The sequence below is a fragment of the Camelus ferus genome, chromosome 2 (assembly GCF_009834535.1).
Source record: "Camelus ferus isolate YT-003-E chromosome 2, BCGSAC_Cfer_1.0, whole genome shotgun sequence".
Taxonomy (NCBI): Eukaryota; Metazoa; Chordata; class Mammalia; order Artiodactyla; family Camelidae; genus Camelus; species Camelus ferus.
In genome coordinates, this window is record NC_045697.1 from 18,972,216 (window position 1) to 18,988,689 (window position 16,474).

At 33.4% G+C, this 16,474-nt stretch overlaps 1 protein-coding gene across 8 annotated transcripts in view; it reads left to right on the plus strand.

Moving 5' to 3' along the window:
- TBC1D19 (TBC1 domain family member 19) overlaps window positions 1-16,474 on the plus strand; it is a 138,044-nt gene that overhangs the window by 70,604 nt on the left and 50,966 nt on the right. For all 8 annotated transcript variants that reach the window (XM_032495330.1, XM_032495325.1, XM_032495314.1 and 5 more), the window contains 2 exons: window positions 9,096-9,170; window positions 12,777-12,839. In XM_032495330.1, the coding sequence (XP_032351221.1) occupies window positions 9,096-9,170; window positions 12,777-12,839 (138 nt within the window). The remainder of the gene's footprint in view (window positions 1-9,095; window positions 9,171-12,776; window positions 12,840-16,474) is intronic.

Here is a 16,474-nt window from a genome sequence, read left to right on the forward strand (position 1 = left end):
GAAGACAGAAAATTTTGTTACACTTTATTCTACGTTCTTGCTTACTGAGAGAATAGCCAAGATGAGTAGTAACATTTAACATTTTCTTTAATGATTTCATAATAAGGTTCTCCACAACCTCACCTCAAAGGCTACAACAATGCTTCCTAAATCTTTCTGGTCAGCTCATCTAGTCTTCACAATGCCTGTTTCCGGCCTTCACTCTCCTCACCACTTCTTCTCAGAATGTTAGCAAACGATCTCACCTTCTCCTATCCAGAGGAAACAGAAGTCTTTAGAAGAAACTCATTTTAATTCCTTCCACCAAATCTGTAAACCTAGTTACATCACACCTGTTCTTGCCTCCTCTACTTTTACAGCTAAACCTTGTGAAAGAAAAGTCTATGCTGGATGCTCCTGCTTCCTTAATTTCATCAGTCACTCAGTCTGCCAGTCTGGCGTACACCCCACTACATGCCCGGAACTGTCCTAGTAAAGTTACCGAGGAACCATGGACACATTCTAGTCTTTACATCTACCGCATTTGATCCTGTTGTCTACTCTGTCCTTGAAATATTCTTGGTCTTTAATCACCATGTTTTCTTAGTTGTTCTTTCCCTCTTTTTCTTCTCTTTTTTTTTCAAGTCTGTATTTGAGTTCCTCTGCTGTACCGTAAGTGCTTGAATTTCTCAGAATTCCATTTTTTTCTCCTTAATGTCATTTCTTTATTGTTTTAGAATCCAGTCAGTATCCCACATTGCATTGAATTGTTTTGTCTCCTTAACCTTTGACAGTTCCCCATTCTTTTCTTTATTTCATGATCTTCACACCTTTGAAGAATTCAGAATTCCATTTTGATCCTCTTTTGATCCTATGCATTTTCCCTGGACTATCTCATCCACAAGTCCCTCTTACCTAATGGCTTCAATTCTGTTTTCAACCAAACTTAAGCCTAAAAGTTTTATTCTCAGTTGCCTGCAGAACTCCAGTACATGCTCTGAAGTGTATCAGACTGCTGATGTCTAAAAGAAAAGGCGTAATCTTTACCTCAGTGTGTTTGTGGTCATCCAAGAGATGCTGTATTGTCTCTCTTCCCACGATGCTGTTCTCTCCCTGAAAAAACTTTCTCAGACTTTTGTCTTCTTAGATACTTCTGCACTTCTTTCATGTGTAGCTTGTTCCATCACCTTTTCTGAGAAGACTTCCTGACTTCTCCTTACTTTGTCTTCTCCCAACTCCATCACTGCCACAGTTAGATACTTCCTTCTTCTTTTCTCCCACCATAATGAGGACAGGAGCAATGACCTAAAGACAGAGAATCATATATCATACCTCTTACTGTATTTGGCTGTCTCCCTTTCTAGATTGAGTACCTAAGGACAGGAATTTTTTTTTTCTTCATCAACTCTAATGTCAATATCTTGAACAGTGACTAGAAATGGTAGGCCCATGTAAATGCTCAATGAATAATTAACTGTAAAATGTTAGAAGTGTTCTGTGCGTTCTTTGATTTCCTGAGAGTACATTTCCTTTTTCCTTTAGTTAAAAAGATAGTTTAAGTCTGCATAAAACACCAAATAAATACATATACTAAAATTTAAATATTCTCTGATGCTGAAAATTTGCTTTATCTTGTTTTTCAGAGATTGCTTTTTATAATCATAACTTATTACTCTTAAATATCAATATTGTCAGAGCTTATACAAGGTACTCTTAAAATATCCTATTATATTGTTGGCAATTGTTGTATTTTATAAATGCTTGTGTGTTTTATAGAATAAATTTAAAATACTAATATAAAATTGTCCCTTATCATTATAACATTATGTTGTAATTTTGACTCTTCTATCTATGTATTTCCTTCATTTTATATGAATAAATTACACTAAAAACTATTGAAACCAAATACCATAGACTGGGAATTAGGAGGACTAATTCAGTCCCTAGATATTTCTGTAATTTTGGCTAAGGCAGTTAACTTGGCCAGATCTCATTTTCTTAATGTACGAATAAGAAAAATGGATGAAGTTTATCTAAGGTCCCTTCTAGGTCTCAAATTCTCTGATATATTTTTCTTTTTTCTCTAGAAATGAAAGTAGATTTTTGTTAGTAACTCTCTTCTATGTCTAAAGTTAAACATTAAGTTATCCACAATTTTCTGAAGATACATATATATTTTGGGTTTTTTTGGGGGGGTAATTAGGTTTGTTTATTTATTTGTTTATTTATTTAATGGAGGTACTGAGGATTGAACCCAAGATCTCATGCATGCTACACATGCGGTCTACCACTGAGTTATACCCCAACTCCTCTGAAGATATCTTTCTTATGGAAGCATACTGTACTAAAATTAGAATTTTAGTGATTTCCTTTTATTAAAATATTTATTTTCTAGCTTGGTCATGAAGCATATTTGTTATTAATTTATAATGAGAAGGATTATAAATGCAATTACAAACAAATTATTATTTAGAATAGCAATTAAAATGAAATTCCCTGTGGGAATTTATAAGTTATAGCTAATCATGCAGGTATAAATACATGCCTGCAGTATATATTATCTAAAGAAATATTTCCTTTAATTAATTTTACTTTGCTCTTTTATGTTAATATAAATGTAAACCAAGACAACTTTTAAATAACAAAATAAAAGTAATAAATTAAAATTATTCAAACTGTTCTAAAGCAATATTTCTTTATTAAGACTAGATTTTTTAGAGCAGTTTTAAGTTTACAGCAAAATTGAGGGGAAGATACAGAGATCTCTCATACCTTCTACCCTGACACATGGGTAGCCTCCCCAGTTATTAACATCTTCCGCCAGAGTGGTACATTTGTTACAACTGATTGAACTTGTACTGACACATCATAATCACTCAAAGTCCAATGTTCCCATTAAGGTTCATCTTGGTGTACTTTCTATGGGTTTGTATGTATAATATTATACATAACATATAATAACATATATGTTATGTATAATATTATAATAACATATAATAACATATGTATAATAACAGGTAGTGTTTTCACTGCTATAAAAAAATTCTCCTAGCTCCATCCTCCCCTTTTCCCCCAACTCCCCTCTGTCCCCATAGTTTTGCCTTTTATAGAACGTCATATAGTTGAATTGTATATTTTGTAGCCTTTTCAGATTGGATTCTTTCACTTAGTAATACATATTTAAGGTTTCTCCATGTCTTTTCATGGCTTGATAGTTTTCGTTTCTTTTTGGTGCTGAATAATCCATTGTCTGACTGTACCACAGTTTATTCATTCACCTACTGAAGGACACCTTGGTTGCTTTCAAGTTTTGGCAATTATCAATAAAGCTGTTGTCAACACCTGCATGTAGGTTTTTGTGTGGACACAGTTTTCAGCTCCTTTGGGTAAAAACCAAGGAGCACAACTGCTGAACCATATGGTAAGAGAATGCTTAGTTTCGTGAAAACCACCAAACTATATTCCAAAATGGCTCTCCCAATCTGTACTTCCACCAGCAGTGAATGAGAGCCCTTGTTGCTCCATATCCACAACAGCATTTCGTGTCGTCAGTGCTGGGAATTTTGGCCATCCTACTAGACGTGTAGTGGTATCTCACTGTGGTTTTAATTTGCATTTCCCTGGTGACATATGGTGTGGAACGTCTTTCATATGCTTATTATCTGTCTATATGTCTTATTTGGTGAAGTGTCTGTTAAGGTCTTTGGCCCACTTTTTAATTGGGTTTTTTGTTTTCTTAGTGTTGAGTTTTAAGAGTTCTTTGTAAATCTGCAATAACAGTTCTTCATCAGATGTGTCTTTTGCAGAGCATGGTTTTCAATTTTAATGAAGCCAGGTTAGTCACTATTTCTTTCATGGATCATGTCTTTGGTGTTATATCTAAAAAGACATCACTATACCTGAGGTCATCTAGGTTTTCTTCTGCTATCTTCGAGGAGTTTTATAGTTTTGCATTTTACATTTAGGTCTGTGATCCATTTTGAGTTAATTTTTGTGAAGGATGAAAGATGTGTGTCTAGATTAATTTTTTTTGCATGTGAATATCTGTTTCAGTATCATTTGTTGAAAACACTGTCTTTGCTCCTTTGTATTGTGTTTGCTTTTTGTCAAAGATCTCTTGACTATATTTATGTGGGTCTGTTTCTGGAATCTTTATTCTGTTTTATTGATCTATTTGTTTTTTTGCCACACCACACTGTCTTGATGACTGTAGTTTTATAGTAAGTCATGAAGTTGAGTAGTGTGTCAGCTCTCCAACTTTGTTCTTCTCATGCAATGTTGTGTTGGCTATTCTGGGTCTTTTTGCTTTTCCACATAAACCTCAGAATCAGTCTGTTGATGTTGACAAAACAGCTTACTGGGATTTTGATTAGGATTGCATTGAATCTGTAGATGAAGTTGGGAAGAATGCATGTCTTTACAATATTGAGTCTTCCTAGACATGAACATGGATATCTATTTATTTGTTTCCTCTTTGATTTTGTCCATCAGAGTTTTATAGTTTTCCTCATATAGATCTTGTACATATTTTGTTAGATTTATACCTAAGTTGACATCATTTTTGGGTAGTAATATAAATATTTTGTTTTTAATTTCAAATTTCACTTGTTCATTGCTTGTATATAGGAAATTTAATTTTGTATATTAATCTGATATCTTACAACCTTGCTGTAATTGCTCAGTAGTTTCAGAAGTATTTTGATCTGGTCTTTTGGATTTTTTACGTAGACAATCATGTCATTTGTAAACAAAGACAGTTTTATTTCTTCCTTCCTGATCTGTATACCTTTTGTTTCCTTTTCTTGTTGTATATCATTAGTTAGAAATTCCAGCATGATTTTGAAAGGAGTGGTGAGATGGGACACCCTTACCTTGTACCTGATTTTAGGGGAAAAACCTTGAATATCTCACCCTTAAGTATGATGTTAGCTGTACATTTTTGGTAAATATTCTTTATTAAATTGAGAAGTTCCCTTCTATTCCTAGTTTACTGAGAGTTTTTATTGTGAATGTGTGTTAGATTTTTCCAGATGCTTTTTCTGTACCTATTGATATGATCATGTGTTTTTTTCTTTTTTATCCTGTTGATGTGATGGACTACATTAACTGATTTTCAAAAGTTGAACCAGTCTTGCAGACTTGGGATAAAATCCACTTAGTTGTGATGTATAATTCTGTGTTTACGTTGTTGGTTTGATTTTGCTAACATTTTGCGGAGAATTTTTACGTCTGTGTTCATGAGAGATATTCATCTGTAGTTTTCTTTTCTTGTAATGTCTTTGTCCTGTTTTGGTATTAGGCTAATGCTGGCTTCATAGAATAAGTTAGGAATTATTCCCTCTGCTTCTGTCCTTTGAAAGAAATTGTAGAGGATTGGTAGAATTTCTTCCTTAAATGTTTGGTAGAATTCACCAGTGAACCCCTCTGGGCCTGTTAACTGTCTGTTTTGAAAGGATATTAGTTGTTAAATCAATTGCTTTAATAGATACAGGCCTATTCAGATTGTCTGTTTCTTCTTGTGTGAATTTTGGCAAATTGTTTTGTGAAGTAATTGATCCATTTTACCTGGATTATCAAATTTGTGGGCAGATTATTCATTTATCCCTTTCATAGTTCATAGTATTCCTTTATTATCTTTTTTAATGTCCACATGATCTGTAGTGATGTTTCTTCTTTCATTTCTGATTTGGGTAAGTTGTGTCCTTTCTGTTTTTTTTTTTTCAGTTAGCCCGGCTAGAGGCTCACCAGTTTGATTGACCTTTTCAAAGAACCAGCTTTTGGTTTCGATGATTTTTCTGTTTTGATTTCCTGTTGTTAATTTCATTTATTTCTGTTCTAAGTCATATCATTTCTTTTCTTCTGCTTACTTTCAATTTAATTTGCCTTTTTCTAGTTTCCTAGAGTAAAAACTAAGATTATTGATTCTAGATCTTTCTTGTTTTCTAATAATATGCATTCAGTTTTATAAATTTCCCTCCAAGCACTACTTTTACCGCATCCCATGAATTTTACTAAGCTACATTTTCATTTAGTTCAATGTATTTTAAAATTTCTTTTGAGATTTCTTCTTTGACCCATGTGTTTTTTAGAAGTATGTTGTTTAATCACTATGTATTTGGGGGTTTCCAATTATCTTTCTATTATTGACTTCTAGTTTAATTCCACTGTGGTCCGAGAGCTGACATTGTATGATTTCTGTTCTTTTAAATTTGTTAAGGTTATGTTTTATGACCCAGAATGTGGTCTATCTTGGTGAATGTTCCATGTGAACTTGAGAAATATGTATATTCTGTTGTTGTTGGATGAAGTAATAAATAGATGTCCATTGTATCAAGTTAACCGATGGTATTGTTGAGTTCAACCTTGACCTTACTGATTTTCTGCCTCCTGAATCCATTTCTGATAGAGAAGTATTGAAGTTTTATTTCAACTGGAAGTGCATGGTATACTTAGTAAATGATGTGGATAACAATTTTTGAAAGAAAACAGTCAGACCTTTCCTACCATATATAAAAATAAGTTCCAGGTAGATTATAAGTATTTAAATTAAAACATAGCAATTTTAGGAAGATATTTTTGTAAACATGTAGTGTAGGAGAGGCTTGTGTAAGGCAAGAAGCCTAGAACATAAAGAATTTTTTAAAAGATTTTTTTTAAAACTTTGCCAATGTGAACCATAAACAAAAATCAAATAACAACACAATTTAATTTGAAGAAAAAGCTTTTGTAACACAAATGACAAAGGGATAATCCTACTTATAAAAAAGAGTCTGACAAATTACTAAAATAAATATAATCTAGAGGAAAATAGGTAAATCATTGAAGTGGAAATTCAAATGGCTGATAAGCATATGAAAGAATGTTCAACTTTACTGGTATTTGAGAAAGTGCAAATTAATACAACAATATGATAAGCCATTTTTTATCCATGGAAAAGTTAAAATGATGAGGATATAGGTAAACTTTTACTCTCATGGGGTGCTGGTGGGAATTTGAATTGATGCTTTTTTGGAAAGTAGGCAGTCTGTAGTACAACTAAAGATATATGTAGCCTTCAGCCTTCAATCCTAATGTTGCCAGTGTATCGCATAGACACAAAAGCATATGTGCATGGGGATATTTATTGCAGTATTTGTTGTGACAAACAACTAGAAACAACCTGAATATCCATCTATAGGGGGATGGTTAAATAAATTGTGATACACTGGCAGCACTGCTTTAAAAATATTAAAGTGTATGTAGTTATTAAAAAGAATAAGATAGATATATATTTGTTGACAGAGATGACATATCACTGGAAGCTGAATAATAAATATAGAGTGATTCCATTTTATGCTAAAAAACCATAACTAAAATCCCTAACTATGATATATGTTTGTATAAGCATGAAGAAAATTATGGAAAAACACAAATTATAATAATGTTATAGATACAACATAAATAAAATGTTTCTTCAGGGAGGTGGGATGGAAGAAAGAAAGATTATTAGCTTTTTCTTTATCCAGCTTCAGACTGCCTCACTTATTTTAATGGTCATATATCATTTTTTAATTTTAAACTTACTGTATTTTTAAAAAGAGACATGACTCTAAGCTTCTCAACTTTTCCACTACGTTCACTAGAAAACATTAAAGTATAATACTATGCCCTTTGCCAGTTGTCAAGGATTGGTATTTGAATTAGGTGTTGTTCCTGCCTTTAAAAATGTTCTTTTACTCTAGCCAGAGAGATGAATTTAATGTATACAATAGAGTAAATAAAATAGTAAATTATTTTGCTCAGGTAAGAAGTCAAAACATCATCATAAAAAAAAAAGAAATCAAAACATCATGAATGAGAACAAAGTAAGGCTTTTTATTTAAAATTAAAGTGACTAAAAATAGCCAGTAAATCCCCAGATTATCTTGAGGCAAAGAGCACTTTGACTCAAATCAGAGAACTGTGTATTAAGAGTCTTTTCAAGGCAAATAAATCATATTTCAGGAAAAATAGGGTTGGGAATCACTCTGCCAAGGCAGCTGCGTTCAACAGATATTCTTCTTTGTCCCAGATGACCCTGTTTCACACCTCTTGCTTGTTTGAGGGAGTATCTTCAGAAAGAATCACACAGACTGGTGTGTACTGATGGAGCCTAGCAGTATGGGTCTGGGCAGAAACCAGGGCTCGAGTGCCTGGGAGATGGCTGGAGGGTTTGGGAGGAACACAGGGATCAGCTAAAGTAATGAGATGATATTTCCATCTCTTTAACACAGCTACTACCCTCTTACTCTTAACCTTCTTCTTCTTTTTTTTTTTCTAACCTTTATTATGAATGCCTGACCCGCTATTAATCTGATGCTTAACTGGATTACATCTTAAATCTCTCCTCCCTCTTTCCCTTCCTCTGGCTTTCCTTCTTTTCCTTCCCTCCCCTTTTCTCTCCTTCCTGTCTTTCCTCTCTTCCTTCTATTTCTTATTCTCTATTAAATTAAACATTAGCGTAGGCATATCACTGTTTAGAGTTAATCAGGTTTTCTATTGCTGTAGTACCATATTCTATTATTTTTTAAAACCTGACTTTTTTTCTTATGCTATTTGATTGCTTTTACTACCTCAGGGATGATTTAGTATGTTTAAATTTTTTTTATTTTATAGTAATTAAGGTTTTAGAAAGACAGTATAGGGTAGTCATTCTAGGTTTTTATATAGATTCTGGGGCCAGGTTTCCTGGGATCAAATCTTACTACCTTTGTAGTCTTGGACAGCAAGTTGAACTGTTTTATTCTGTTGGCATGGGTTTAAATAGATTAAGCCATGTATAGTGGGTAAAACAGTTCCTGGAACCTAATAATTACTTAATAAGCACTGTGTTTGCTATTAAAGTTAAATTACAGTTAATCAGTTTAGCAAGCATTGATTGAATGCCCACCACGTGTCAGATTTGATCCTAACTGATGGGATTAGGATACACATTGAGCATCCACTGTTGGCCAGACATAGAGACTGTAGCGAGTAAAATAAAGTCCTTATCCTCTAGTGTTTATAGTCCTAGAGGATACTACTTATTAAAGTTTGAGGCTGACTTTATAAATGTGATTGATTTTTAATGTTTTTGTTTGTTTTATTTTTAAATCTAGGACATCTTGTATTATGAGCAGCTTAAGACAAATGTGATACAACATGACCTTTTGGTGGACAGTCTAATTTATAAAGTAAGTACAAGTGTACATAGTTTTTCCATTTCTTTAAAATCAGTAAGCAATTATTGAGAGTTTTCAACATTCAGGGACTGCATTATATATGATGATACCTATTAGCCTTGAAAAATAATTTTAAGTGATCATTATACTTTATAAGTTTAGTTTGACCTTCAAAATTTGTAGTTTCCATTCAATGTTATTTTTTTCCTCTTTGAAGCTAACCTCTCAAGATCCTTGCCTGGCCCTCCCATTTTTGGATTAAGAGAATGATAAGCATTCCTTGTCCTTATAAATACAAGTTTTTCACAGACTAAAAAAGCAACTAAAAGGAAAACTAGACTATGGAACTTTTATCTTATTTATCTCATGATTCTTTAGGGCCTACTTATTTATTTGTTTTATTATGTTGAAGTCATGTTTTATTTTTAATTTATTCTACTTTCACACCATATAATTAAGCACATCTCAAGTTTTAGATAGGGATACATTGAGGTTTTGTTCCTAGACATCTGATATTAAGTTGAGAGTCAAGATGTAGATGCTGAAAGCATGATGTAGGATATGACTGATTCTAGATTAATAATTGGGTTGTTTATTGACTGTCCTGTATAATTGGATTACCACATTCTGTTGATTCTTTTTTTGTGGTTGGCTTTATTCCTCTGATAATTTTGTAAGTTTGAAAAGCTAAAGCTCTAACCTGTTCTTAGAAACAATGATCAGTGTATATATATATGTATATGTATCTCAATAAACTAAAAAAAGTGCAGTATATTGTATATATGTATTTACATGCAATATAATGTATATGTGTAAACTGTAATTCTACCTAATGAAACTGAAAAAGGAAAAATTTTTTTAAATAATTGGGTTGTTTTAAAAATAAATTTTAGATTTAGAATTTGTAACATAGAGGAGTCGGTCATATATTCCAGATCTCAGAAACAGGGGACAGAAGATTACACATTGAGAATTTAAAGATTTGTCTCAGGAGAACATGGCCAAGGTTAATAATAATGACTACTAGCATTTAATGATTGCTTACTATGTGCCATATGTTGTTCCAAACTCTTTCCATAAATTGTCATTTGATTCTGACAGCTACCTTAAGGGTACTATATATACAAGCATCTGGGCTGTAAATGATAAATGCATTGTTTTTTCTTGGAAAAACACGTGTATTCTGCAAAATCATGCATTAAAAATAATGTTTATGGGGGAAATAGTATTGGGGTAGCTTTCGCAACTTTGTAACCAGAGTGCTAACAAAAACAAGAATTCATAGCTGGGGATATGAACTGGACAGCTTAGGCAGGCTGCTTCTGCAGGAGCTATTAAAAATGTACAAAAATAATGAAGTGTAAATGCTAAAATAATGCAGATAGAAGTGGTGCGCTGGGCCACTGAGGCTGCTGTTCAAGTGGGTGCAAGAGGAAATGCAGCAGCAAAGAGATGTGCAAGGCTAGGGGATGTGCTTCTCCAGAGTGGGGGCCCCCAGTGCACTCATTCATTTTTCATTTTCCTGAAATACAGTTATAAGGGCTCATGCCTGTGCAGCAGCTGAGCTGAAGGCTTTTTCCTTTCCTACTGGAGGTTATAATTCTACTCCTGCTGTTCTGGCTCTTCTTTTTTAAAGAAAAATCACATATGAACCAACACTATTTCTAAGTGATACTGACATCTTTCCCTTACTCACCAGCCACATATTGATACATGTGTTACAGCAAAACAGGAAGTACTGTCACTTCACCATTGTACAGATGAGGGAAGCAAGGTAAAGAAATATTAAAGAAATGTGTTTAAATTTCACATATTAAGTAGCAAAGCCAAGATTTGAACCTAGGTAATCTGACTTCACAATCGTACCTTTAACCACTTTGCTCTACAGGGAGGAAAGATGAAAGTGAAGAGAATGCAAGATGTTTTCATCAAAAGTCTTGACTCTCACAGAGGTTTTACATAGATTTAGATCACAGATACTACTGTTAACTTTGAGGTCAAATGATCGTGCTCAGAGGATTATTTTAGCAACAGCCTACAAGATCTTTGGGCTTTAAGACCTTCAACCTCTTTTCTGTTCAAATGAGAGAAGGCTCACAAGAGAAGTTCAGAAAATCGAAGAGTGCTAGCATGAGAGTTCTCTTGGCTGCCAGCATGAATTTCCACTAGAATCAGTAAAGAAAATCTGCTGTGAGAAAGAGATGGACAGTTTGTATCTGAAGAATTGACTATAAATTTTGGTAGAATCAATCCTGACTGTCCAGAACATGAGTGTTTTTAGGAAGATCTCTGTCTCTAGTTGTTCCTGACTTGTGTTAGTTGAGCTCTGCTATCTTGTTGGAGCAACTCCAAACGTTATTAAAGTCAGCCCTTGAGGGAATGAACGTTTTAAAAAATTATTTGAAGGTTCATTACAACTCCCTTTGGCAAAGACTCATTCTTAATTTAACTGAAACTAAAGTAGAATTATTTTAGTGGTTAAAGAAATGAATGAAAGAAACACAGCAGTGCTTAAATACAGAACACCAAGCCCTCCTTAAGCTAAAATATTAAATGGTCTTCTCTGGACTACATATTTTTTTCTACAAACCTGCTTTGAATCCACACCATCTACAGTTTTCCACTACTTACTATGATCTGACAGTTTATGCCAGTGTTTCTCAACTTTTTCTTCATTATTATACCCCTAAAGAGAAAAAATTCTTTAATATAAAAAATGAAATACTAAAGAATAAGATTTTGTTGGGTAGGGATAAGCTTTGGAGGTCCACAAACCATTGTACTATGTAAAAATTTTGGGTTCCCAGGACCCAATTCCCACCCCCTTAGAGGCAATACTATCCCTGTTGAGACTGCATGATCTCTACGGCTGCCTATGTTGTGATTTAGACTGGCTCCTTTCCCTTCTCTTAATCTGTGTCTTTCAGTTTTTCCAGATTTAGCACACATCCACTGCCTCCGAAGTCATCCATAATTCATTTCATTCTCTCCTAATTGCTGCTTTGATTAACAGCCCAATTGAATTTTGTAGGCTGAGCAATATTATCATGGATTTCTGCTATATTTCTTTGTAATTGTTCCAGTATTTCTACTATGTATATTTTCTTGCTGGTGAGATTGAAATAAACATTGTCTTTGTTTGTTTGGCAAGCGATGACTTGCAAGTGAATAATCACAAAAACACAAAAGATTTTTGGTATTTTGAGGGAATGGCAAGAATGTGGACTTGAACAGTGGAGGATGAGATTGGAACAATAATTTGAGGCCAGATTGTTATAGTTGCTTTTGGATGTTATGTTTACATCTGTTTTTCTAATTTCAAGAGACCTAAATATTATATTTAAAGGGGATAAAATTGAAATAAATAATAAAGAAGTACTAATGGAACCAAAAACGTCTGAACAATTTGAGGTCAAATAATGTATCTCATATATTAGTTGAGTAAATTTATAAGTTTGCGTGTGATAAGTACAGTGATAAAATCTAATTGAAACATTTATAGTCATACCTAAAGTAATCAAATCATTGCAGTATTATTTCTAGATGTTGCTTTTATGTCTTAGTACTATAGACACATTCATTTAGGTTTTTTTCATTGCTCTCTACTTTTAATTATAGGATGTGAAGTTGACAGCAAGCAATGATGATTATTATTTTGTATTTGAAGATTATTTATATCAGGTAAGTTGAAAAATTAAAATGTATAGTTCTTGTTTTAAATTCTCTAACTCAAGATACTTTAGAAAATACCTGTGTTGTTAACTAAATCCTCCTGAAGTCCAAGCCATGTTTATTATCAAATTAAATGTTCTAAGTTTGGGATAAGGTTAACTTTTGTTCTTATGTGGGACTAGGTGGAAGAATAAGAGCTACATGTCTTCTCCAGCCAGGAGAGGTAAAGGCACAGATTCTTAAATTCAACGTCAGATTCATGTTTAAGCCATCCCAAGATGTTTAGAGAAAGCATTTTATTGATACTTTTCTATTAAAGGTATTGAATAAATAATTAAATGTCTTGAAATCAGTTTGAAGTGTTATGATTCAAGCATTTTGACTCTTTGATCATTTTCATATGCTGATATTGTAGATGTTTAGATTTACCTAGATCTTTTTCATATCTACTAAAATAGAAACATCTTAATCACAAATAGGAAATATGTAGTTTATGTAGAATTGCCTAAATGATATCCTCTTTTAAAAGATCACACATAGATAGATAGATTAATAATTTGATTTTGAGTGAATATCAATATGTGTTGTGGAGAAAATGTCTAGATTCCACATGGTAACTCCTGCTTGATTAAATGTAAATCAGTCCCAGCTGTTTGGATTAGCAGGTTTCTGATTGGTAATAGTGGCGGTGATTATGCATCTGTTTAAGAAAAAAAGAGTTAAATGAGAATCTCTCAAGCAGGTTTAATTAATCATACATTCCAAGAACTGAAGTCCAAAGACTTTATAAAATTTATTTGTAAAATTAAAGTTTGAAATAACCCTGGAAACAATGTTAAGGAAATTTCCAGTGATTTCAAATATACCATTAATTTTTTTATTTTAAAAAATAGTAAAGATTTAAAATCCCATTCTTTAATATAGTTATTAATTAAAAGTTGGAAAATACAAAAATCTGAAAGTTTATTTTTTTATGTAGGTAATATGTAGCCTGGTACTTTGCTTAGTACTCAGTAAAATTTTGAATGTACAATAAAGTTAATTCTTTATTTATATAGTTTCTGTACTTAACTATATTGAGTGGAAATTACCACTTTTGGAATAGTAACATAGGGAGGCCCACAGAACCATTCCTAGTAGAAAAATCATAACTGGTGAAAATTATTTTAAAAAAAATTTAAACTATCTGGAAACTGTTTTAAGGTCATACATGAAGTCACCAAATTAAAAAAAAATATTATTCAAGAAAAGCTACTGAATCTCAGTAAGAACAGTCTGTAGCCCTGAAACCATGATGCACTTTCTCCCCTCATAGCCCCCAGATCAGCATGATGGGAGCTTCAATCCAGCTTGAGTGTGGCCAGGAAGAAGGGGTTCCCTTTCCCTGTAACTTCTAGTCAAGGGCTACAGTATCTCTGCAGGAGGGGCGGGTGGCCAGTATTTCTCATGCTCTTCAGCTCTGTGTTACAGATGCTAAATTGCAGGAGAATGCTGCCAAGAAGTCAGGGGCTCCCTGCTTCCACTCATAGGGCAGACTTTTGTTGAGAGCAGGAATGAGTAACCTCCATATCGTTTTCCATAGTGGTTGTACCAACTTGCATTCCCACCAACAGTGCACTAGAGTTCCCTTTCTCCATACCCTTGCCAACACTTGTCTTTTTTGGTGGGGGGGGGGGGCTGGTATTTTTGATGGTAGCCATTTGAACAGGTATAAGGTGATAACATATTGTGGTTTTGATTTGCATTTCCCTGATGATTAGTGATGTTGAGTATCTTTTCACGTACCTGTTGGCCATTTGTATGTCTTCTTTGGAAAAACTTCTATTCAGTTCCTTTGCCCATTTTTTCAGTTGGGTTGTTTGTTTTTTCCTATTGGATTGTATGATTTCTTAATATATTTTGTATATTAACCCCTTATCAGATATATGATTTGTAAATATTTTCTCCTATTCCATAGGTTGCTTTTTCACGTTATTTCTATTGTGTGTTTGCGTGCACCCGCATGTGTGTTTATGTATGACATAAGAAAGAAGAAAGCCTTTTCTTGTCACTAATTATAGGCTTTCCTTTGTCAGAGCTGTCTAGCAACACAACTGCTCTATAGGGAAACTGTTGATGATAATGGAGAGAACTTAATATTTCTGGTCATGCTCTTGGTCATAACACATTTATTGAGTTTTGTGATGAGACTACAAAATTAGATGGCGTATGGCATTGCTGTTGTCTGTATATAAATGAGAAGACATCCAGTAATCCTCTTGAAGGAAAATCTGGGCCTGTGTTACAAGGATACACAGGTACTCTTCTGAGTAACTCAGTTACCTAAATTTCATAGGCAACAGCACTGCATATTATAGAAAGAATGTTTTGAGTAATAAGTCAACTTTTTAGTATTCTAATGTTTAGTTTTTATTTTGCATGAAATTTGTAAAAATACTTAGTGGTGTTGAAAGTTTTAAATTATGTCAGAGTTTTAAAATGTGTTCAAACAGAAGACAATCCTTGTTCCATGGCAGTAAATTGGGTAGTTTGATAATATCATTTTCAGGTTCTACTACTTAATGACATCATGACAACCTACAAAAGTTAACTTATTGTCCGAAATGTGTAAGATATTTATAGGGAAGAATTTTTATATAGTAAAGGGAAGGCACGGGAATTGACTCTTCCTAGTGTGTGACAAATCCTCTGTCATGTGCTTGGCGTGTCTAGCATGTGCTTAGCGGCAGCACTGACATATTAGAGTGTGCCAGACTTACAGACATTTAATGCCATTGAGTGGAGTTAAGAAAGGCCCAGGTGCAATCAGATAACCTTTAATCATGTATTCATGTCAAATTATTACTTTTTAAATTGAAGTATAGTTGATTTACAATGTTGTGTTAATTTCTGGTGTACAGCAAAATGATTATATATATATTTAGTTTTATATATATATATATATACACACACACATGGATTTTCTTATTGAAGTACAGTCAATTACAGTATGTCAGTCTCTGGTGTACAGCATAATGTCCCAGTCATGCATATACATACATATATTCATTTTCATATTTTTTCTTTAAAGGTTATTACAAGATACTGAACATAGTTTCCTGTGCTATACAAAAGAAACTTTTTTCCATTTTTATATATGGTGGCTAACATTTGTAAATCTCAAACTCCCAAATGTATCCCCTCCCACCCCCTTTCCCCAGTAACCGTAAGATTGTTTACTAAGTCTGAAGTCTGTTTCTGTTTTATAGATGAGTTCATAGTGCCTTTTTTTTTTTTGAGTGATATCATATGGTATTTTTCTTTCTCTTTCTGGCTTACTTCACTTAGAATGACAATCTCTAGGTCCATCCATGTTGCTGCAAATGGCATTACTTTATTCTTTTTTATGGCAGAGTAGTATTCCGTTGTGTAAATATACCACAACGTTTTTATCCAGTCATTAGTCGATGGACATTTAGGTTGGTTCCATGTCTTGACTATTGTATATAGTGCTGCTATGAATATTGGGGTGCATGTATCTTTTCATATTAGAGTTCGCTCCTATGTATGTGTTCTTTTCCTATTCCTTTCCACCATGGTTTATGTGTAAATAGTACTGCTATGAATGTTGGAACGTGTGTATCTCTCTGAATTAGAGTTTTCTC